The following is a 26265-nucleotide window of genomic DNA, read 5'->3' on the forward strand; positions in this document are numbered from 1 at the left end:
TACCAAAAAGAGCACCCAAGGTTCTCACAGTTTATTTAGGTGCTGAAATGTGCCAGTGCTGCACCGAGTGTTTTACACGCACTATCTTGTTTATGTATGCAACAACCCCAGGGTAGAGATCACCGTTGCCAGCTAACAGATGCATCCTACAATGAAACTTGTTACAGAGTATACGGCAGCTGAGGGCTCAGAATGTGGGTCTGCTGAATGTTCAAATGCCAGTGCTCTTCAACGTTACACCAAACTTCCCCCATCCCAAGTCCCATCATGGGAGCCACAATTCTGCCAGCATGGGGGGCACTGAAATCAAAGCCAGGGAGACTTACATTCCCCTCCTTTTCAAAGTCCGGTGGAAGTAACTTCACGAAGTTATCGGGGAACACGCCTCGTCTGCCGTTCAGCTCTCCTTCCCACCAGCCTACGTCAATGCAGTCCTAGAAAACGGGAGAACAGTGAGTAAGAGATGGGACAAGCAGCCTCCAGAGGCTTCTAACACCCCCTTTCAAGATAATGGAGGCCCTCTACTGGAGTTCTGTGTTAATCAGACAATGGTTACCAAGTCAGCACAAACTCCAAAGTCAGAGGGGAAAACAAAAGCTTAAGTCTGCTTAGCGTTGCCAGCTGGAATGCAAAACCCAGCGTTGCTTTTAGATGCCTGGAATCAATAAGGTCTTCTTTCTTTCTTCTTCCTTCCTCCCTTTCTTTTCTTTTCTTTTCTTTTTTTTTTTTTAAGACAGGGTCTCACTCTGTTGCCCACGCTGGAGTGCAGTGATGCAATCTCGGTTCACTGCAACCTCTGCCTCCTGGGTTCAAGTGATTCTTCCATCTCAGCCTCCCAGCATCTGGGATTACAGGTGTGTGCTACCACACTTGGCTAATTTTTGTATTTTTTGGTAGAGGCGGGGGTTTCACCATGTTGGCCAGGCTAGTCTTGAACTCCTGACCCTCAGGTGATCTGCCTGCCTCAGCCTCCCAAAGTGCTGAGATAACAGGCACAAACCACTGTGGCCAGCCTTTCTTTTTTTCTTTAAAGATGAGAGAATATGTGTTTTGTTCATTTTAATTTTACTGAAATAAAAGCATTTTATTAACTGCAAACGTGGCTTAGAAAATATCACATGCACAAATGTCCTCTGTGATTAGCCTGTCACAAAGCTTGTCAAAATTAAAAAAGGCCTTTGCAACAGTCAGCCAACTGGAAGAAAAACCATACTTTACACAAGCTCATTAATGCACTGCTCTCCTTCACCATTTCCTTTGGATACTGAGGGCACACAGTTCTCCTCATGAAAAGCCCTTCCAGGAATGCTGGGAAGATGGCCGCCTAAGAACAGCTCAGGACTTCGGCTCCCAGTGAAAGTGCAGAGGGTGAGTGGACGCCACATTTCCAGACGAACTCTTATTGCCCACAGACCAGGAGATACCCAGGCAGAGGGGTCACCAGCGTCGCAGTCCCAGCCGGTGCGGCTGTTTTGGCCCCCGCGGGGCTGATTCCGCCCGCAGGGCTGCTGTGACCACTCCCTGTTGCTGCGGTTCTCCTTACAAAAGCCACTGGTCTGGGAGCCCTCTTAGCTGGCGAGCAGAGCCCTGAGACGGCAGAGCTGCCCATTCATCTGAAATAGTGAGTCAGGCCAGGAGATTCCTAGGCAAAAAATCCGCCAGGAGCCGGCGCCGCAGTTCGAGCCGACTCCGTGAGTCGCAGCACGGGAGATCCCGGCGCCTTTTCAACAAGCGACCAGAACGCGGGGTCCTTCAACTTAAAAGAAAAGACTCTGAGTCAGGGAGCCAGGTGATCAGGCTCGGTTGGTCCCACCCCTCCACCCCCAACAACAACGAAAACAAAAACAGTAATTGGAAACCCTCTGGGTTGAGCCCTTCAAACCAAGCACAGCTGAACCGGGACGGTCCGGCTCGGTGGGGGAGGGGCTTCCGCCATTACTGAGACTCTCCACCGCTACTGAGGCAGGCTGCCGTTGCCGAGGCAACCTGCCACAACAGAGAGAGTCCGCCATAACAGAGGCGGGGCCACCATTGCCGAGACAGTTCTAACTACGCCCATATAAAAAGGACTACAGGGAAGAGCCCAGGGCAGCTGGGCGGAGCCCACAGCAGCTCAGCAAAGCCCCTGCGGGCAGGCAGAAGCTAGGCCTGCTGCTAGCTGGGCGGGTCCGACCTGAAAGAAAAATCAAAAAAGGCAGTAGTGCAACGGAAACTCATAAAGCTCCAACTCCCTGGGACAGAGACAGACAACAGGTGGATAAACCCACAAAAATGGGAAGAAACCAGCGCAAAAAGGACGAAAACTCCCGAAACCAGAACACCTCTCCTCCTAAAAGGGATCACAACTCCTCACCAGCAAGGGAACCAGACCGGATGGAGAAGGAGGGTGATGAAATGACAGAATCAGACTTCAGAAGGTGGGTAGTAAGAAACTACAATGAGCTAAAAGAACATGTTCTAACCCAACGCAAAGAAAATAGGAACCTTGAAAAAAGATTGGACGAACTGCTGACGAGAATGGACAGCATAGAGAGGAGTATAAGTGAATCGATGGAGCTGAAAAACGCAACACGAGAACTTCGTGAAGCATGCACAAGCTTCAACAGCCGAATTGACCAAGCAGAAGAAAGGATATCAGAGGTCGAAGATCAACTCAATGAAATAAAAAGAGAAGGCAAGAACAGAGAAAAAAGCGCAAAAAGGAATGAACAAAATCTTCAAGAAATGTGGGACTATGTGAAAAGACCTAATCTACGTCTGATAGGTGTACCTGAATGTGATGAAGAGAATGAATCCAAGCTGGAAAATACTCTTCAGGATATTATCCAGGAAAACTTCCCCAACCTAGCAAGGCAGACCAATATTCAAATCCAGGAAATACAGAGAACACTACAAAGATATTCCTCAAGAAGAGCAACCCCAAGGCACATGATCGTCAGATTCACCAGGGTTGAAATGAAAGAGAAAATGCTAAGGGCAGCCAGAGAGAAAGGTCGGGTTACCCACAAAGGGAAGCCCATTAGACTCACAGCAGATCTCTCAGCAGAAACCCTACAAGCCAGAAGAGATTGGGGGCCAATATTCAACATCCTTAAAGAAAAGAACTTTCAACCCAGAATCTCCTATCCAGCCAAACTAAGCTTCATAAGTGAAGGAAAAATAAAATCCTTTGTGAACAAGCAAGCACTCAGAGATTTCATCACCACCAAACCTGCTCTACAAGAACTCCTGAAAGAGGCTCTACACATATAAAGGAACAACCAGTACCAGCCACTCCAAAAACACACCAAATGGTAAAAGAGCATCAACACAATCAAGAATCTGCATCAACTAACCAACAAAACAGCCAGGTAGCATCAAAATGACAGCATCAAATTCACACATAACAATACTATCCCTAAATGTCAATGGACTAAATGCCCCAATCAAAAGAAACAGACTGGCAAATTGGATAAAAAGCCAAAACCCATCAGTGTGCTGTATCCAGGAAACCCATCTTACATGCAAGGATACACAAAGGCTCAAAATAAAGGGATGGAGGAAGATCTACCAAGCAAATGGAGAGCAAAAAAAGGCAGGAGTTGCAATTCTCATCTCTGATAAAATAGACTTTAAAGCAACAAAGATCAAAAGAGACAAGGACATTACATAACGGTAAAAGGATCACTGCAACAAGAAGAGCTAACGATCCTAAATATATACACACCCAATACAGGAGCACCCAGATACATAAGGCAAGTTCTTAATGACTTACAAAGAGATTTAGACTCCCACACAATAATAGTGGGAGACTTTAACACCCCATTGTCAATATTAGACAGCTCAACCAGACAGAAAATCAACAAGGATATCCAGGACCTGAATACAGACCTGGAACAAGCAAACCTAATAGACATTTACAGAACTCTCCACCCCAAATCCACAGAATATACATTCTTCTCAGCACCACATCACACCTACTCTAAAATTGACCACATAATTGGCAATAAATCACTCCTCAGCAAATGCAAAAGAGCAGAAATCATAACAAACAGTCTCTCAGACCACAGTGCAATCGAGTTAGAACTCAGAATGCAGAAACTAACTCAGAACCGCACAGCTTCATGGAAACTGAACAACTTGCTCTTGAATGTTGACTGGATAAACAATGAAATGAAGGCAGAAATAAAGATGTTCTTCGAAACCAATGAGAACGAAGACACAACATACCAGAATCTCTGGGACACATTTAAAGCAGTCTCTAGAGGAAAATATATAGCAATGAGTGCCCACATGAGAAGAAAGGAGAGATCTAAAATTGACACCCTATCATCAAAATTGAAAGAGCTAGAGGAGCAAGATCAAAAAAACTCAAAACCTAGCAGAAGACAGGAAATAACTAAGATCAGAGCAGAACTGAAGGAAATAGAGACACAAAAAACTCTTCAAAAAATCAATAAATCCAGGAGCTGGTTTTTTGAAAAGATCAACAAAATAGACAGACCACTAGCCAGATTAATAAAAAAGAAAAGAGAGAATAACCAAATTGATGCAATAAAAAACGATAAAGGGGATATCACCACAGATTCCACAGAAATCCAAACCATCATCAGAGATGATTACAAACAACTCTATGCACATAAACTAGTAAACCTGGAAGAAATGGATAAATTCCTGGACACCTGCATCCTCCCAAGCCTAAACCTGGAAGAAGCCGAAACCCTGAATAGAGCAATAACATGGTCTGAAGTCGAGGCAGCAATAAAGAGCCTACCACCCAAAAAAAGCCCAGGTCCAGATGGGTTCACAGCTGAATTCTATGAGACATACAAGGAGGAGCTGATACCATTCCTTCTGAAACTATTCCAGACAATAAAAAAGAGGGAATCCTTCCCAAATCATTTTATGAGACAAACATCATCCTGATACCAAAACCCGGCAGAGACTCAACAGGAAAAGAAAATTTCAGGCCAATATCCATGATGAACATAGATGCAAAAATCTTCAATAAAATACTGGCAAACCGATTGCAACAGCATATCAAAAAGCTCATCCACCATGATCAAGTAGGATTCATCCCGGGGATGCAAGGCTGGTTCATCATACGCAAGTCCATAAACGTAATTCACCACATAAACAGAACCAAAGACAAAAACCACATGATTATCTCAATTGATGCAGAGAAGGCTTTCGACAAAATTCAACAACGCTTTATGCTAAAAGCCCTCAATAAACTAGGTATTGACGGAACGTATCTCAAAACAATAAAAGCTATTTACGACAAACCAACAGCCAATATCATACTGAATGGGCAAAAACTGGAAGCATTCCCTTTGAAATCTGGCACTAGACAAGGATGCCCTCTCTTACCACTCCTATTCAATATAGTACTGGAAGTTCTAGCCAGAGCAATCAGGCAAGAAAAAGAAATAAAGGGTATCCAAATTGGAAAGGAGGAAATCAAATTGTCTCTATTTGCAGATGACATGATTGTATATCTGGAAGACCCCATCATCTCAGCCCAAAATCTCCTGAAACTGATAAACAACTTCAGCAAAGTCTCAGGATACAAAATCAACGTGCAAAAATCACAAGCATTCCTATACACCAGTAATAGACTTCAAGAGAGCCAAATCAAGAACGAACTGCCATTCACAATTGCTACAAAGAGAATAAAGTACCTAGGAATACAACTAACAAGGAACGTAAAGGACCTCTTCAAGGAGAACTACAAGCCATTGCTCAATGAAATAAGAGAGGATACAAACAGATGGAGAAACATTCCATGTTCATGGTTAGAAGAATCAACATCGTGAAAATGGCCATACTGCCCAAAGTTAATTTACAGATTCAACGCTATTCCCATCAAGCTACCAATGACCTTCTTCACAGAACTGGAAAAAAACACCTTAAACTTCATATGGAACCAAAAGAGAGCCCACATAGCCAAGTCAATTCTAAGCAAAAAGAACAAAGCAGGAGGCATCACACTACCGGACTTCAAACTATACTACAAGGCTACAGTAATCAAAACAGCATGGTACTGGTACCAAAACAGAGATATAGACCAATGGAACAGAACAGAGGCCTCAGAGGAAATACAACATACCCACAACCATCTGATCTTCGACAAACCTGACAAAAACAAGCAATGGGGAAAGGACTCCCTGTTTAATAAATGGTTTGGGAAAACTGGCTAGCCATGTGCAGAAAGCAGAAACAGGACCCCTTCCTGACACCTTACACCAAAATTAACTCCAGATGGATTAAAGACTTAAACATCAGACCTAATACCATAAAAACCTTAGAAGAAAATCTAGGCAAAACCATTCAGGACATAGGTGTAGGCAAGGGCTTCATGACCAAAACGCCAAAAGCAATGGCAACAAAAGCCAAAATAGACAAATGGGACCTAATCAAACTCCACAGCTTCTGCACGGCAAAAGAAACAGTCAGTAGAGTGAATCGGCAACCAACAGAATGGGAAAAAATTTAATCTGACAAGGGGCTGATATCCAGAATTTACAAAGAACTAAAGCAGATCTATAAGAAAAAAACAAACAAGCCCATTCAAAAATGGGCGAAGGATATGAACAGAAACTTTACAAAAGAAGACATACAGGAGGCCAACAAACATATGAAAAAATGCTCATCATCACTGGTCATCAGAGAAATGCAAATCAAAACCACATCGAGATACCATTTCATACCAGTTAGAATGGCGATCATTAAAAAATCGGGAAACAACAGATGCTGGAGAGGATGTGGAGAAATAGGAACACTTTTACACTGTTGGTGGGAATGTAAATTAATTCAACCATTGTGGGAGACAGTGTGGTGATTCCTCAAGGACCTAAAAATAGAAATCCCATTTGACCCAGCAATCCCATTACTGGGTATATATCCAAAGGATTATAAATCATTCTACTACAAGGACACGTGCACACGAATGTTCATTGCAGCACTGTTTACAATAGCAAAGACCTGGAACCAACCCAAATGCCCAACGATGATAGACTGGATAGGGAAAATGTGGTATATATACACCATGGAATATTACGCAGCCATCAAAAACGATGAGTTCACGTCCTTTGTAGGGACATGGATGAACCTGGAAACCATCATTCTCAGCAAACTGACACAAGAGCAGAAAATCAAACACCATATATTCTCACTCATAGGCGGGTGTTGAACAATGAGAACACATGGACACAGGGAGGGGAGCACTACACACTGGGGTCCGTTGGGGGGAAATGGGGGAGGGGCGGGGGTGGGGAGGTGGAAAGAGATAGCATGGGGAGAAATGACAGATACAGGTGAGGGGACGGAAGGCAGCAAACCACACTGCCATGTGTGTACCTATGCAACAATCTTGCATGTTCATCACATGTACCCCAAAACCTAAAATGCAATAAAAAAAAAAAAAAGAAAAGAAAAGCCCTTCCTCCACCTTACAGAACTAATGTTGGCTTCTTAAATGAATGAAGAAGGCTCTTCATTCTTCTAGAGCAAACTTGTTTCCCTTTGGATAACCTCTAGTTTGTTTATACATTCATCAAACATTTATCAAGCATCTACTTTGTGCTGGACACTGAGCCAGTTGCTAGAGAGGACAATGAGCAAAACTGGCAAGAGCCTGGCCTTTTTCATGAAACTAATGGCCTTGTGGTTCTCCTGGGCACACAACTTCATGCCACAAAACCACTTCTAGTTTTTCCCATTTTCAACTGGTTGGAAGCACCATTTGCTGGAGTTTTACTGTATGTTTCACATTTGTCCTCTGAGTCCAATTCCACTTCTATCACCTGATCCAGGACTCACCCAGCCTACTGTGAACCTTCTCGCTTGAGCATTGTTTTCTGCCCAGTGTATGTCTAATACACATACCACTGTCAAATACAAAATTCCTTGAATAAAAACCCTATAATCAGTAAATTTCCATCCCACTTCAGGCATCCTGACCCTGCACCTGCTTTTTGTCCTACAGCAGACTCCCAAGTCTTGTGATCAACAACTTCCAGCTGAAGCCCAAAATGAGCAAAGGCTTTCCAAAAAACAAACAAACCTACCTACTGGTAACAGAAGGAAAGCAAGAAGGTGATAGAGAAAGAGAGGAGATCGTGTTCAGGGCCCATGGTCTCCACGACACCAGTGGGATTAGAAAAGGGCTCAAGTACCGAATGTGCAGCTGGCCCAAGGCCTTGCTGTAGGGCCCTGGGAGCGCCATGGCTTGTATGGCTCATTTGTACCTTGTTAGATCATACATTCCATTCAGGTGAGAAACACATCTGACTTTTCACCGTTATACCCCCAGCCCTGTACACAATGCCTCATATAACAAGTATTTGTAGAATCAGTGAAGACTCTTCCTAACCCTGAGAGTTCTGTGATCTCCTGCAATCCAACACTTGAATTATTGTAGAACAGGATGGCCTCTATCTGACTGAACTCATGTGGATTCTCTATAAGTTAGCATAATGCCCACCTCAAGTGGGAAGTAACTCATCACCACCTTCCACTGCCCCAATGGTATCTGTTACAAAGATAAGCTGACCCTTAGAAAAGTGCAGAGTTTGGAAATCAGTCCTTAGTTATATAAATTCTAGCTCCAACCAACACCAAAAAACAAAGACACTTGAAGTATCAAATTCAGATTTACCCAGAACAAAACAAGGGTTCAAAAGTCTTTCAACATGAGAGGATGCTTATCTTTCTGGAAAAATGACAATGAGAAGTCCAGGTAGATAGTCTGGTCCTGCCCATGTCACATCACCCCCTGAAGCATCAGTCTGCAAAGAAAGGATTTATGAACAGGAGTGGTGGCAGGATTTGGTGGCCCCTGAGGTTCTTCTGATCCTAGGATGTTACAAGTATCATCAATGATACCAGGAAAACTTCTGAAGAAAGCTAGGAGTAGAATTTCTTTGACCCTAATTCTTGGAATTAGGTTCCTTCAAAACTCAACTTGAAACTCACCTTTAAGAAACTGTGATGAATGCTTTATCTTTTCTCTAATGCTCAGTACAGTATTAATTTGTACTTAATGATATTCAGTTCAACAAACATCTATTAAATGCAAAATATATTTAAGCTCTGTAGGCACCAAACCTTAAACATGCAGATGCAGAGAACATGATCTCTAACTCCAGGGAGCTTAAAGATGTATGTGAAAGATAGACATACAATATTATGCAAGGTCCTTTGGGTAACAGGTATCAACTAAGTGCTCTAGTACCAAAAGAGGAGAGAACCATTAACCATTTCTGCAATAATCTGAAATCTTTTCATGTGTGAATGGTTTGCTTAGGTGAGGACTGGATTTCCTTCCACATTCATTTCAGATCATCTGATACAGAACTATGCTCACGAAAAGCACTTGAAAAAAAAACTTTTTGGGGGGAGACAGAGTCACACTCTCATTGTCCAGGCTGGAGTGCAGTGGTGTGATCTTGTCTCACTGCAGCCTCAACTGATTGGGCTCAAGCGATCCTCCCACCTCAGCCTCACGAGTAGCTGGGACTGTAGGCATGTGCTACCATGCCTGGCTAATTTTTCATATTTTTAGCAGGGATGGGGTTTCACCGTGTTGTCCAGGCTGGTCTTGAACTCCTGAGCTCAAGGGATCCATCTGCCTCTGCCTCCACCTCCCAAAGTGCTGGGATTATAGGTGTGAGCCACCATACCTGGCCTCAAACATTCTAAACAATGCAAATCCATGCTTCATCTTAGTCTTATGCAAATAATAACCCAAGTATTTGGGTTTGCTTATTAACATTTTCTGTATTGTTTTTCTCACATGCTTCACATGCCCTTGGTGATGACTGGCTTGGATGGCCCATCTATACTCTGCTCCTTAAGGAAAACACTAACAGTGCTACTCATTGCATAATTCAAACAAGGGAGGGAAAGCATGAAGGGAGAACACAATATGTCTAATTGTTCTGGTTGGCGCAAGAATAAACACAAGGCATATGGATGAGATAAGCACAGTCAAAAGAGAAAACTGCCAGTGTGATTTAGTGCTACCAGCCGAAGTGCGTGCGCGTGCGTGCGCGCACACACACAAACCAGCCCAAAAAGGAGTCTGCTGGAGGACAGAAAGTGGGCACAGGGTCAGGATGCCTGGAGTAGGATAGAGATTTACAGAGAAACAAGCCATTTTTTCCCCCAGCAACAGAAGCTAACTTAAGGGAAATAGGAGTAATTTTGACAGCAAAACGAGAAGTGAAAATAAGTCCTCTTCAACAAACCAGACAAAAGAACTAGCCTTTTCATGGCAGAGATGAAGAGACTTGTATGAGGGCTGTGCTTTCAGAAGCATAAAACAGCAGCAAATTCTATTTATTTATTTGTTTGTTTGAGATGGAGTCTGGCTCTGTCGCCCAGGCTGGAGTGCAAAGGCATGATCTCAGCTTACTGCAACCTCTGCCTCCCAGGTTCAAGTGATTCTCCTGCCTTAGCCTCCTGAATAGCTGGGATTACAGGTGCCTGCCACCACGCCTGGCTAAATTTTGTTGTATTTTCAGTAGAGACGAGGTTTTATCATGTTGGCCAGACTGGTCTCGAACTCCTGACCTCAGGTGATCTGCCCGCCTCACTCTTCCAAAGTGCTGGGACTACAGGCATGAGCCACCACGCCTGGCCTCAATTTATTTATTGAGAACATAAAATGGCTCTCAAACCTGGCTGCACATTTAGAATCACCTGGGAATTTTTAAAAAATGCCAGTGGCTGGGATAGACTCCTAAAATGTGCAGGACAGGAGAGGAATCCAGGCAAGAAAAGAAAACCATCGTGTCCTTGTGGGGATCCTAAGCTCAGAGTCTAGTGGGAGAAGCAGACATAGTGAATCAGAATGGCACAGAAACACTGTGCTAGGCTGGATTTACAAACAAGTGGGACAAAGAGAATCTGAGTAACCTGGAAGCGGAGAACGAGGGCAAGAACCAAGGCAGTGAGGAAGGTCAAGGGCAGACTCACTGAGCATAAAGGAAGAGAATAGGGAGAAAGGACATCTGTGCTTATGGAAGAGAATATACAGGTATTAGAGCTTGGAACAAAACCCAGCCCTCCAACATCTACTGAACAGTGATATGAGGCATGAGGCAAGACAGCACCCATGAGTGACAGGGGCAGAAAGGAGGGGCAGGTGGTCAACTGCTTGTGAGGCCAGACTGCCATCAGGGCGGAAGTGGATGTCCCCAAGGAAGATGGTAGGAGTTGAGTGATGGCAGGGTGATGAGGCAGTAGCTGACCACCGAGGAGAGACATAGTGTGGCCCAAGTACTATAATTTGTTTCCAAATCTGGGATGCTATTAGTAAATTACACCAGGACCCCAGGCATAACAGTTACCTTCATGGAGTTTCAGAGTCTAATTTGAATGAGAAAGGGCAGTGTAGGCAGGTTAGGGGATGAACTCTGAATGAGGTAGGAGGCAGAAATGAGAAAAGGAGCGGTATGTATGAATGAAGCTTCTAGAAAGCTGCTGTTTAGACATAAGGTCTATTGGCATGAACTCAGGGGAAAGTAGACCTAAACCCTTAGCAAGAATATGGAAAGAAATAATATTTCTGACATATAATGTTCACTCTTCCAAATTCAAGTCCTTAAAATGGCCAAAATGGTTTCTCTATGCCTCAATACCAGGCAGATACTAGGGTAACATATATTTTTCCCTATAAAATGCAAATAATGTTTTTCCTTTTAAGGAATGAATGAATAGAATATTAGGTGTTCTGTAGTCCAGCCTCTATGTTCTGCTCCATCTCAGGTTATCTACTCTCTCCTAGCATACTGCTTATAAGAGGGAACTCACTTTGTCACAAGGGAGCCATTCCTTCTTTTGCCTGACATGTTCAAGTGGAACTCAGAGAGAGGTGGAACAGAGCAAGCACAGGCCATGTGATACTCAAGCTGTTTTAGTGACAAAAAGCTCCCTGGATCTCGGTTTCTTGATATACGTGAAAATCTTTGCAAAGTATAAAGAGTGACACAAGAACTGGTTGTTGTTATTGTCATCGTGATTATATGGTCTGGTCCGAATCCCTGAGGGATAATGTGACCAGGAGAGCTGCTTAATTACACTCATGTGCATTCATCATGTGATCCAGTGCCATCCTCAAGTGCCAAGGGGCCACTCCTAGTCCTGGCTGCCTCGATTGAAACCTCCTGGCAATAGCTCACATACCTGGAGGGGGACCAAGAGGAGGGATGCCAAGTCCCCGGGGTATGTCTGAGGAAGGAGGCCTTGCCCAGACTTCAGTATTGGGCCTCAGTCTCTTCAAACCTGCCAGCATGGACCCCTGTAACCTGGCCGAAGTGCTCCACACAGCTGAGAGCGACTCCCTGACATATCACTTGTAGGCACAGAGAGGGCCACATGAGACCTGGTGTGCCTATCTCTAGCCTAGGCACTTGAAATCTATAGCCAAGACAAACTTGCCACTAGCTTGTACACTGGTTAACAGAATGAGCTACAATCTCATCTTGGGTTGTTTTATCAAGAATGCAAAGCCACGTACTAGACGAGTGGCTCTTATACCAGACTGCACATAGAATCACCTGGGAATTAAAAAAAAAAGCTGATGCCTGGGCTAGACTCCATACCCATTAAATGACAATTTGGGGGTGGGGAAATGGGCACAGGAAATCAGTGCTTTTCCGATAGTCCTAGGTTTTTCCCATGTGTAGGCTGAGAATCAGTGATTTAAGATCAGTGCTTCTCAAGCTTTAATGTGCATGCTTTTCACTCAGGGATTGTGTAAAAATGCCAATTCAGATTCCATAGGTCTGGGCCAAGTCTGAGATTCTGCATTTCTAAGAGGTTTTTAGGTGATGCTAATGCTGCTATTCCATGGACCATACTTTGAGTCACAAGGTTCCTGAAAGCGGTAAGCTCCTTGAAAATGAGGATTCTTATCTTCACACCTTTGTCTCCATCTAATTCCTAATATAGTGCCTGGTACATATCAATTCTGAATAAATGGTGACTGAACAGATAAATGGTCCAATCTTCCTCCAGACTATTTATTCCACTTCTCTCCACTTCAAACATCACAAGTGAGATCAAATTGAACAAGGGGGAGGCAGGTATAGAATTACTACACAAAGAAAGCTTCATCTGTATGATCAGGCTTTACCTGCTGATCTGTTCTGAATTTATTATTTATTCATAATTGTGGCAAAAACTTTAAAAGTGCCCTCTCAAAAGGCAGGCCACATTTTCTCAGGCATTGTAAATGTCTTCTTTGAGTTCAAACGGGAACATGCAGCTTAGAAACAGACATTTCAAACCAAAAAAAATGAACACATAAAAATGGGTTCACCATTTGATGCAAACGAAAAAGAAATGTACTCTGTTCAGTCACTTCTGGTGGTCAGCTGCCCCTGGGCTCCCCAGTCCCAATTTCCCAGAAGTTATCCAGCATGGCTGTTCTTCATGACCTTCCCTGATGACTGAGATATCATTTGAGGAGAAAGTGAGCATTGGATGATTTGGGTGAGGCTGTTAAGTGAGCCTCAGCACGCCCCCAAGGGGCCTCACAACCTCAGCATCCACCAGCAGTATGGAAACAGCCATTTAATATTTGCTAATGAACGCCTTCTGCATGGAGCTTGGGGGTGGGGGCTGCTGAGCGAAAGTTCCATGGAAGCCGGAGCCCAGAAGCACTCATCTCTGCCTCTGCTTGTTAACATCTCCCCAAGAGATGCAATTATTCTTCATGGCTTGGATTTCTGCTCAGAATTTTCTATATCCCCATAAATCAGTTACTAAAGCAGGCTCGGCCACATATCACGGTTTACAAGGTAACAGAAAAAAACGACGACTACACTGACTACCATTCAGTGTCAGAAGCAATGCCTGGCAGACCGCAATTAAAGAGGGAAGCCTGAGGAGACAGTCCTAGGGACAAGCCCACTCAAGAAAACACTACATTCCAAATGCCAACATCACAGGATAGCTGAGGCTTAGGCAGTCATTCACTACTTTTTTTTTTTTTTTTTTTTTTGAGACAGGGCCTCATTATGTTGTCCAGGCTGGAGTGCAGTGGCGCGATCATGGCTCACTGCAGCCTTGACCTCTCAGACTCAAGCAATCCTTCCACTCAGTCTCTTGAGTAGCCAAGACTACAGGCACAAGCCACCATGCATGGCTAATTTTTAAATTTTTGTAGAGATGGGGTCTTGCCATGTTGCCCAGGCTAGTCTCAAATTCCTAAACTCAAGCGATGTACCCGCCTCAGCCCTCCAAAGTGCTGGGATTACAGGTGTGAGGCACCATGCGTGACTGGCAGTCATTCAGTCTTTCCTGATACAATGAAGTCATGACCCAGAGTTGAACTATTTGTAAAAAAATCCTGGCATCTTACCAGTCAACAATTTACAGTCTTCGCTATACTAACTTCTGCTTTTTTCATTTTACATAATGTATAACTAGTAACAAGAAATTGGGTGGATAACACACACAAAAAACAGTAAACACACTTCCTCCTGGGCATGCCAGTATTAACTGAAGCAGGTAACAATGCCTGAAAACTGTACTCAGAAAGGCTCCCATGTCTTTTATAAGCCACCTCACATTTTCCTGCTTCTTCATAAATCTAGTCATTTATGATTGTATTATCTCAACAGCTGTGCATACTACATTGTTGAGAGACTGGATTTTGTCTTCCCTGAAAGAGTGTTGAGTTCTGCTAAGTGGGCAAGTTACCTGCAGGACAGCTTGACTGGTCAAGGCTTGGTTTTTAGGCTTTGTCACAACAGGTCTAGGGTAGTGCTGTTTCTGTGGCTGCCTTTTCTGGGTTCTCAACTGGATGCCAGATGTGTTTAGCACCTCGTGTTTTCTACTCTGCTTAGCTAGAACTCTAATATCTCCCATTACTGGTGATCTCTGGAATATCCACTCAGCTCACAGACCCTCTAAGTTCTTATTTTCTGCCAGGCCTAGTGGACTCTTGCCCTACTGATGCCTGGCTTAGTATTTGGCCAAAGCATCTAGATCTATACATTTCCGGCACTCTTTCCTTGTGCAGCTCATTCTTTTGCAGTTCCCTGCCCTGAAAATTTGAGCCACTCCAGCAGTCCTGAATTATAATTTGTTTCCTCTATCCAGTAAATGAGTCTGCTGCTGTTTGTTTAGGCTCCACTGCCCTGAGCTGCAATTCAGAAAGCGCCTCCAGGCAAAAAGCCAGGGTTGATGTAAAACTCACTTTTATGCTTCCCTTGTCTCCAGGATCACATTCTCGTGATATGTATTGTCCAATGCTGAAAAACAGCCACTTCATATGTTTTGGCCAATGTTAGAGTTGTCTATGGCAGAAGGGTAAGTCTAATACCCTATATTCCATCATAGTTACAACCCCAAGTTGTATATTTCCTCAAAAAGCTTGTTTCTTTAATTAGACTGGACTTTTTCACTCTAGATATAACAGAACTTTAAGCTCTATCTTTAAAAGTCTGAGCTATTTCAAGGTCTAATTCCCAAAAGAAGTCCTATAGAAAGAATGTGTGAAATGAAGATACATACAAGAGTTTTTAATTATCTTGGAGTTTTCTTTGTCAGTCATATGTTCCTTTCTCTAACAAGGAAGGTGAAATATTCCCTAAGGTAAAGTAGAGCCACTGTTGAACATCTTTATACAGAAAGATAAACACATGCAGTAAGTTAGTGCCACCTAGCCTTTTTCAGATAATGGCACACACATAAAATGGTAGTATTTTTATGACATACTGCTGGAGGCCAAAGGTTGTTGAAAGCCATCAGCCCAGAGGGGTGATTCCAACCAGCTAAGTCCCTTTCCATCCACCCTGGAGAGGTAAAGAAATCACTCCCCTACCCTCATAGCACATAGGTTAGGAAAAGCTACAGAAGTAAACTTTGAGTCCAGATGTCATTAAAAAAATGAGAAAAAAACACCTTACACCAAATCTCAGTCCCCAGTAAGAGAACAGGACTTTCACCGGCATTTAATGTCACAAAGGCAGGAATCAAGAAGGCCCAATGGGATTTTCACAGAAGACAACCAAGGGCAGAATCCCTAAAGGCCACTGTGCGCACAGCCTGTTTTCCTCCTCAAAAAGATGTTTCTAGGGCCGGGTGGCTCATGTCTGTAATCCCAGCACTTTGGAAGGCTGAGGCGGGTGGATCACAAGGTTGGGAGGTCGAGACCTGCCTGGCCAACATGGTGAAACCCTGTCTCTACTAAAAATACAAAAATTAGCTGGGTGTGGTGGCGGGCACTTGTAGTCCCAGCTACTCAGGAGGCTGAGGCAAGAGAATTGCTTGAACCCAGGAGGCGGAGGCTGCAGTGAACCAAGATCACACCATCACACTCCAGCCTAGGCAACAGAGCAAGATCCTATCTCCAAAAAAAAAAAAGGAAGAGAAAAAGATGTTTCTATCTGGAGCCTCTTCAGAAAATAGCACCCAGCAGATCTGCTGCCTGCCATGCTGGCCCAACTCCAGAGTGACCATTTATATTTGGTACTTCCTAAAGCTGTGGAACATGGCTATATAGTTTGTACACAAAAATATACCAGAATTGTTTATTGATTTCATAATTTCCTTTGCAAATATACAATCTTAAGCATTCTAGAAAATGTTTGTTTTTGCCTTTTTTCTAATTGTGGAATGAAAGAATTTCTACTCCCATAAATCTATTAAGGATCAGTAATTGGCTGGGTGCAGTGGTGCATGCCTATAATCCCAGCACTTTGGGAGACTGAAGTTGTTGGATCACTTGAATCTAGGAGTTTGAGACCAGCCTGGGCAACATGGTGAAACCCCATCTCTACAAAAAATTACCCAGATGTGATGGTATACCTGTAGTCCCACCTACTTGGGAGGCTGAGGTGGGAGGCTGAGTCCAGAAGGTCAAGGCTATAGTGAGCCATGATCACACCACTACACTCCAGCCTGGGCAACAAGAGCGAGACCCTGTCTTTAAAAAAAAAAAAAAGAAAAAGAAAAAAAAGAAAAATCAGCCAGGAGTGGTGGCTCACACCTGTAATCCCAGCACTTTGGGAGGCTGAGGCAGGAGGATCATGAAGTCAGGAGGTCAAGACCAGCCTTGCCAACATGGTAAAACCCCATCTCTACTAAAAATACAAAAATTAGCCAGGCGTGGTGGCACACGTCTGTAAACCCAGCTACTTGGGAGGCTGAGGAAGGAGAATCACTTGAACCCAGGAGGCGGAGGTTGCACTGTCACTGCACTCCAGCCTGGGCAACAGGGCCAGACTCTGTCTTAAAAAAAAAAAAAATCAGTAATCATGTGAAAAGGAGATCCTTACACAGACTAGACCTTACCAATGTCCTCATAAGAGGGCTCTAAGTATTCCAGGAGATGTTAACTACATATAAGAGCATATGAACAAGTCATATACAAAATACAAATTATTAAGGTAGCACTTTTACATTATTTTTCTGTCCATTTAAATATAATCAAGTATATGACTGGGTGTGGTGGGTCCTGTCTGTAATCCCAACACTTTGGGAGGCCAAGGTGGGTGGATCACTTGAGCTCAAGAGTTTGATACCAGCCTAACCAACACAGTGAAATCCCACCTCTACTAAAAATACAAAAATTAGCTGGGTGTGGTGGCACACACCTGTAATCCCACCTACTTGAAAAGCTGAGGCTCAAGAATCACTTGAACCCAGGAGGCAGAAGTTGCAGTGAGCTGAGATGGTGCCTCTATACTCTAGCCTGGGTGACAGAGTGAGACTTTGTCTCAAAAATAAATAAATAAATAAATGCAACCAAGAATGTAAACTTACGTAACAACATTTTCACAGAAACTTCTCATTTTGTGGGAAAGTTGCTAGGGACCTTGCTAAGTCATTTACATTGAGATGGCCACTGAATGTGAAATCTTAAAAGCTGTTTCTAATGGCACCTTCAGCTCATCCATAGCATATGGCTGAATGTACAGTCTATTCCTCCAGAATATGCATCCTATAGCTGAAATTTTACTTTCACTTATTGTTTAGAGAACTGCACTGACTCTGCATCCAATACATGCTTTTCTTCCATTAAAAGGATAGTAGATATAACAGAAAATCATTTTGCTTCATTGGTAAAGACAATGGCGATTACAAAGCATTTTTTATTATGTTTTAGGAGATTTTCTTAGCTCCTGCACCACCTCTAAGAGATACAAAAAAAGCTTTAAAAAGGGAGAAGGTGGTATTCTTCATTCCACAGATAAGGACTGGGAAGGAACAGGAGTTGAAGGGCATAGTCATCACCATTTTGAAGGTCAAGAACATTGAAGCCAGCTGCAACAACTATTAGTAAATTCCTAAATTCCTATCTTCCCTTCCATTTCTTTTAAGAAATTCTATTAGGAAAACATATTTCTTGGCCTAAAATGTTTTTTGATACCTTTTAATTTATACTTAGCTGATTTAGTTTCTAGGCTTGTGCAGCGAGTAAAAAATTACAATTCCCAAGTCAAATCCAGGTCCTTAGGCTGCTCAGTTGAGTCCAGAGCAGACTAGTGGAGTATGGCTATGTCTGCCTTCATGGGGAAGAAAGGGCACAGGGCAGGGAAAGGCACCAATGTGAAAGATTCATGTATTATAAGAGATACTCCAGGAAGACTCAGAATGAAACCAAGGTCCTTCAAATTCAAGCAATTACATAGCAGGCAATTACTGAACACTGGGGCTTAGACAGCCTTGTAGGAAAAACAGACTAGCCAACAATATTCTCTCAAGAGTGTCTTTGCAGAGCAGAAGTTTTAAATTTTGCTAAAGTTCAATTTAGCAAGTTTTTTTTTTCCCTTTATGGACTGTGTTTTTGGTATCATGTCTAACAACTCCCATATTTCATAAATAACTTTTGGTGTTTTATGTTTTCCATGTGTATCTATGGTCCATTTTGAGTTAATTTTTGTATAATATGTTAGGTTCGGGTTGGGGTTCAATTTTTTTTTTTTTTTTTGCCTATGGGTGTCCAATTGTGCCAACACTATTTCTTGAACAGATTATCCTCTCTTAAAATGTCTTTGTATCTTTGGTGAAAATTGATTGGCTAGATTTTTTTATGAGTCTATTTCCAGATATTCTATTTCAAGGGCCAGCAAACTACATCTCATGGGCCAAGGCTAGCCTGCCACCTATTTCTCTATGGTCCACAAACTAAGAATAGTTTTTACATTTTTGAATGGTTTTTAAAAATCAAAAGAATAATAATATTTCAAGAAATGTGAAAATTACATGACATTCAAATTTAAGTGTCCATAAATAAAGTTTCATTAGTACTCTGCTACACCCATTCATTTATCTCTATGGCTGCTTTTGCTCTAAAATGGCAGAGTTGAGTAGTTGTGATAAAGACTGCATGACCCACAAAGCCTGAAGTATTTACTCCCTGCCCCTTTACAGAAGTTTACCAAACCATGGTCTAGGATATTAGGATCCTTATAGGCATCCATGCAGAACCTCAGGAACTCTCTGAATGCCACTATTAAAAAAATAGTGTAAAGACAGAAGCTTTAAATAGAAACATTGAAAGCCCTGTGGAAGGCAGAAAAAGAATGCATTTAATAGTTGGATACCATTTCCAAGTGGAAATAAAATATAAAAGCCTTAATCAAAACTATTCTTAAAAGGATGAATTTTACTGCACTATACAGTTAACTATAAAATGAAGGAATGTTAAGTCTAAAAGGCATTTATTTTAATAACTTTTTCTTAAAGATCTCCATGAGTCATAAACTAAGAAAAAATATTCGAAATATGAAGATGACAGGCTAATGTCATGAATATAAGGTATTTTTATAAAAATCAATTGGAAATGATGCATAAAATGTTCAAGTTTGGTAACCATTTTTTAAAATGCAGAATTAGCAGAGATTAAAAAGAATGATAATATCCAGGGATGACAAGAATAGGAAAATATATTTGCAAGCACTCCAGTGAGGAGACTAAATTGGCACAATCTTTCAGGATGTATCCTCAATATGCCCTCAAAATGCACTGACACAGTGTTACATTGAGCAATTCATCAGCAGGAAATAGTAACTGCTAACATTTATATAGCACCTATTAGGAGCCAGGCTTTCTGAGTGCTTTACCTACTTTATGCCATTTAATCTTCACAACACCAGGATGAAGGTACTATTATCATACTCATTTCACAGATGTGAAAACTGATGCATGCAGAGATGAGTAACCTGCCGAGGTATTCCAACTAGGAGAAAGTGGCAAAAATAATAATGTGCACAAAGACTGCTGAACAAGGTAATGACTGTGTACAACATGGTCTAACACAAAGAAAAACTGGAAACAAGCTAAACATAAGAGGATTGTGGAGGGCTGGGTGTGGTGGCTCACACCTGTAATCCCAGCACTTTGGGAGGCCAAGGCAGGTGGATTACTTGAGGTCAGGAGTTCGAGACCAGCCTGGCCAACATGGCGAAACCCCATCTCTACTAAAAATACAAAAGCTAGCTGGGTGTGGTGGTGCACACCTATAGTCCCAGCTACTAAGAAGGCTGAGGCACGACAATTGCTTGATCCCAGGAGGTGGAGGTGGCAGTGAGCTGAGATGGCACCACTGCACGCAAGCCTGGGCGACAGAGCGAGACTGTGTCTTAAAAAAAAAAAAAAAAGAGGATTTTGGTATTCTCTCCATACATTAGGATGCAGGATGCTAAGAAAGCATTTAACCATGCTGCCAAAGATAATCATGATGTATTTTGTACAAAGAGCTTTATTACAAAAAGTGTATAGAATATGATCCTATTTTTATTTTAAACTGTAATTATGTGTACATATGGAAAAAGTTCAAAAGAATAATGCTAAAATATTAAGAGGTATGTGAAGGTGGTAAGGTCACTGGTAATTCTGATTTTTCTTTGTGTTTATTTGTCTGTTTTTCTCATTTTTTTCCCCAAGAGTAAGTGTTACTTATACAATTTTAAAGCATTACTTAAAAGTGTATCCTGGCTGGGCACAGTGGCTCATCCCTGTAATCCCAGCACTTTGGGAGGCCGAGGCAGGCAGATCACCAGAGGTCAGGAGTTCGAGACCAGCCTGGCCAACATGGTGAAACCCTGTCTCTACAAAATACAAAATTAGCTGGGCATGATGGCAGTTGCCTTTAATCCTAGCTACTTGGAAGGCTGAGGTGGGAGAATCACTCGAACCTGGGAGGCAGAGGTTGCAGTGAGCTGAGCTAGCACCATTGCACTCCAGCTTGGGCAACAGATCAAGACTTAGCCTCAAAAAAAAAAGGTGTATCCCATGCCACTTTCATCTCAAAAACTGTATATTTTAATAAAATGCAAATATGAATGTAAAGAGCTTTGAGATACTGAACAAGACACGAGTTACCCAACTGTAGTACATTACTTTTATCCTAAAAAAACTAAAATAAATAATGAAAAGGAATTTCAGGGAAGTACTGACCTTAATTTCAGGACACTTCAATATATCACGAAAGAACATTCAGTTACCAGGCATTTGTCTTTTCATCTTCCTCTAATAACTTATCATAGCAATAACTACAATTTAATCTTTTTAAAAAAATTGTGTGTGTGTGTAAAGACAGAGTCTCACTACGTTGCCCAAGCTGGTCTCAAACTCCTTGACTCAAGTGATCCTTCCACCTCAGTCTCCCCAAAGTGTCAGGATTACAGGCGTGAGCCACCATACCCAGCCCTGTGATTTAACCTAATGTTTCTAAAGCACTTTTAGGTACAACATCTCATTTAAGCCTCGGAACATCCCTATCAGAGTAATACAAACAGAAAGGGTGGAGATAGAAAATAGAAAAAACAGGGGAGTTTCTCTAATTCCTTAAGATACCTGCAGAATTTTTTCTGTGTGTGGCAGGGGAGAAAAAAAGAGTCCCAAGGTGGGTAATTACTGATATCCTGTCATTTAGGCACAGCATTCCAGAGAAATATGACAATTAGGTTGAACAAACACAGGATCTCTTTAGACAGTTTTATATAATTTGTGGAGGCACGTGAACCTGGGAATTTACATCAGCTGCAAACTCATCTGTCCATGATGCAAAGGAAAAATCTATAATAATGACCATCAAAATGTTGGGGTGGCATTGCATCGACTGTCTACCGGTAAACTAAAAAGGTATTTTCTCCTACCCCAAGCCCTATGTTTACCATCCTTATCTAATTTAAAACTATGTCTGTGTGATGGTAATGATTATTCTCACTGGTCCCAGGTTCCTGACTGCTTATAAAAGAAAGAAAAAACAGAAACAAATTGTATTCCTTTGGGTTTCAAATGCTCTGAGGAAGAGATATATTGTGACTTCTGTCTAGAGTAAGGACATAAGCAGTTTAAAAAGATAGGTCATGCCGCAAGAAATACACTCTATGACATAAATGACTCATTTGCTCAACACTGACATTTTCCAAATGTCTGTAAACCCAGATGATCCCAGACCTATGCTTAACTTCTTCAGTCACTCATTAAACGTGTCCATTGAATGAGTCTGTCAGCATGTAATCATCTTCAGGGTGACACCTACTAATTTACTCCTCCCCTTGGAACCACATTTAATCCTAGGATTTGAGCTCTGCTAAAAGCTTCAGCAGTTCAGAGAGAAAGGGTCAGGGCCAGCAATCGATTCAGCTGATTGGCTTTCTTCCTACCAAGCTAAGCATCTTGCTTGAGGTTCCTAAGGCCACTTCTCTTTGTGAAGGCAACCTTATTTCCCTGTGGAGTGGGAAGCAAGGAAGTCTGAGAACATTTTTTTTCATGAATAAATGTTTCAATTCATTAATGAATTAATGGGAGGGAGGCAGGAAGGGGAAATAAATATTAGAACAAACAAAATAACAGAGTTGATCATGGAATAACTTAGGAAGGAGCTCAGGACTCCCGCCTGCATTTTTTTGTTGTTGTGTGTGGTTTTTTTTTCACCACAGCAGTGGGTGGAAAGCTAAGTGGCAACCAGGCTGGGAAGAAAAGAGGAAGGCAAAATACTCTGGGCTTGGGAAGAAACCGGAAGAAAGCTGGGGAGGAAGGCGTCAGGCACAAAAAGAACCAACATCAGCCCTGAGCCAAACTCATCATCCCCTCTGCATGGACCGTCATTTCATTCCTTTAGAGGTGACAGTGGACTTACACAGTCATGGATGATCCAGAAACCACCACAGTGATGTCTCGACTCTAACAGATCAGAAACATAGATTCCTAAATGCAAGTATCAGCAACAAAGGATGGGGTGATGGCATAGTAATAATGTTTTTCTGGTAAGTAACAATGACAATGGCATTACCTTAGAAAGAAAACTCCACAGACACTTGCCCTGGATATCTAGTAACAATGAAGACTCTCAATGAGTAGAAAAGAGTCACCTCTGGGAGTGACTCAGCCCCACAGGAAACACGAGCTCCACCTGCAGTTACCACTTTGCCCAGCCCCCAAGTTCCAAGAGCACTTGGCCCAGGATCAGCAGATGCTTCTGCCCTGGCTCTGCCACTGAATTGCTGGGAGTCTGTTGGTAATGCTGCTTCAGCACTCTGGGCCTCTGCTTCTCCTTTGTAATCTGGAGAGAACATGCGTGGTCCCACCTAATTCCCGGGGCTGCTGTGAAGATGAGGGGAGATGCTGAGCTCTGAGGACTCCTGAGGAAAGGGGAATGGTGATGATGCTCCTGGGTTCTTGCTGCCAGTGGTCCAGAAACCTGTGCTGGGAAGCTGTGGTCCTGCAGAAAGATCTAGCTATCACTAAGTTAAATGTTCAACTGTTGTCTGGGACAGGAGGGAGGAAAACACATTGAGGTATAGATGAAGGGAGCGGTTCTAACTGTGCCCTCACAGCATGTCTAGCTCCAAATATTTGGGGTCCCTACAAAGAAGCAAAATTCCTGGTTTGAATTTTTGCCTCAACAGTGTATCCCAGCATTTTACATAGTTCCTGGCACACCATAAATATTCTTCAATGTATGAATGAATGAATGAGTATCCCAGCATTTTGCATAGCTCCTGGCACACCATAAATATTCTTAAATGTATGAATGAATTAAATCAATGAATGAATGAACAAATGAACACGGTGAGGGGAAGAGGACAGGGTATAAAATTTAAATTGCTGTCAATAATCTTCAGTGGATAATCCTCATGGTCCAAGGAAAGGTGACTGTACTACTGTTTTGGGGATGCCACTAACTGTTTTTAGCTAATATTCTGGATCCCCTCTTTTTTGTGGTGGTGGTGGTGGTGGAGGTGGCAGGGCCTCACTCTGTCCCGCAGGCCTGAGTGCAGTGGCACAATTATGGCTCACTGCAGCCTCGATGTCCCAGGCTCAGGTAATCCTCCCACCTCAGCCTCCCGAGTAGCTGGGACTACAGGCACACACCACAACACCTGACTAATTTTTGTATTTTTTTGTGAAGTTGGGGGTTCACCATGTTGTCCAGGCTGGTCTTGAACTCCCAGGCTCAAGTGATCCTCCCATCTCAGCCACTCAAAGTGCTAGCATTACAGGCATGAGCCACTGAGCCCGGCCTGGGTCCTCTCTTTCCCTAGGATGTGTCTATCAGTTTCCTTCCATGAACATTAACGCTAGCTAATATAGCCTCTGTCCCCTTCCCTCCATCTCTACCACTCCATGATTCTCTACCACTCCATGATTTTGGCCAATAATGTTCGCTTTCTAAGCATTGATTTTGATGTCATCAAATAGACTTGAAACAATGAAGACACAGGGGTTGGGTATGCTTTAAGGGTCAAAGACACAACTACTCAAGGAAGCCAGTTTAATAAGAAACACCTAAAGGTCCTTGTTTACAAAGGGGTCATGGAGGAAGCCTTTCCTCCTAGGTTAGCGAGAGCTGTGAGGAATGGCTGTTGCTCTGAGGCCAGGAGGCTGTTGGCTAAGAGTAGGAATGTGGCTCCTCTCCACAGCGGGGCTCATTCTGCCCCAAGTGGCAGTGGCCACAGCATGGGACACCCTCCAATGGCCATCACCTTTGCAGCTGAGCCGTGGCATAGCTCTTGCCTAGCTGCCCTCAGGCCTTCTCCAGGAAGATTCTCCAGTTGGGAATGAGACCCAGAAGCTTCGGAACCTTTTCCAACACACTCTGAGCACAAATCAGGAAGGCAGGGATGGGGGCGGCAGGAACACAGACGTGGAAGCTATTTTTGAATGACTGGAAATAAAAGCTAAACACAGGTGTATTCTGCACGAGTGGAAATGTTCCCAAATTCACAAGAATTCTTTATAAATAAACTAGAAAACAAACCATTCAGGTTGCCACATTTCCTCCTGGTTTCCAGGGACACACAGAAATAGTTTGGGTCTTTGCACATTATTTCAGGAACTGCAGAGGGCTTATATACACCCACTAAAGGTATCTGACTCATTTTCTAGAAAGCCACACGAAATGACAACCTAGGGCTAAAAATGAGGGCAAAACCTGTTCTGTGACTCCTGCCACAGCACAGAAAAGCAGGGCAAAGGGAAACCACCTTCACTGATACCAAAGTAAACATCAGAGGAATTCGAGGTCTATCAAGAACCTCTATAGCAAACGCTGAATTTAGAGAACAGCAATTCGGGTCTTTCACCTCAACTCCTACAACCAATAAATATGCATATCAGAATGCATATTAAACAGAACATGGTGAAACCATTCATTTTATAATAGCAATAGTATACAATCATCTCAATGAACTTCTGGGCGATTCCTAACTTATAGGAAGAGTAACAATTTTCTATAATGTCAGCAGGGTTTTACAGGCTTCAACTCTATTCTTCCCACTTTCAGCAGGCAAAATATTTATGGCATGTTTTCTTTCCAAATTCTTACTAAAATCTTCTCCACTGTGAATACTTTACTATTTTAGGTGGATTTTTCACGATTTTAACCTACTTAACGTCATGGCATTCCAGCCTTGGCAGCAAACTGGGCTCAGACACAAGAGCCCTTCCATTCCCACTTCCAAGACCCAAGAAAGAGCAGCCAGAGTTGAGGTGACAATTTCTAGGATCATGGGTGCCACAGAGAGACCCCTCCTTGCCAGAGTAAATCCTCGCAGCAGACCTATGAGGTCAGCTTTATGGCCTTTGCGCCATATATATATATATTTGTATTTTAGGTTCTGCAGATCATGCAGGATTGTTGCATAGGTACATACATGGCAATGTGGTTTGCTGCCTCCATCCCCATCACCTATATCTGGCATTTCTCCCCACGTTATCCTTCTCCAATCTCCCTGCCCACTGCTGTCCCTCCCTATTCCCCACCAACAGACCCCAGTGTGTCATGCTCCCCTCCCTGTGTCCATATGTTCTCAT

At 42.8% G+C, this 26265-nt stretch overlaps 1 protein-coding gene across 9 annotated transcripts in view; it reads right to left on the reverse strand.

Annotated features, from left to right (window-relative positions):
- Positions 1-26265, reverse strand: part of SH3KBP1 (SH3 domain containing kinase binding protein 1) — a 388693-nt gene that overhangs the window by 82017 nt on the left and 280411 nt on the right. For all 9 annotated transcript variants that reach the window (XM_074392221.1, XM_074392222.1, XM_010334883.3 and 6 more), the window contains one exon: positions 327-434. In XM_074392221.1, the coding sequence (XP_074248322.1) occupies positions 327-434 (108 nt within the window). The remainder of the gene's footprint in view (positions 1-326; positions 435-26265) is intronic.

Source organism: Saimiri boliviensis, chromosome X (genome assembly GCF_048565385.1).
Source record: "Saimiri boliviensis isolate mSaiBol1 chromosome X, mSaiBol1.pri, whole genome shotgun sequence".
In the NCBI taxonomy this organism is placed as follows: Eukaryota; Metazoa; Chordata; class Mammalia; order Primates; family Cebidae; genus Saimiri; species Saimiri boliviensis.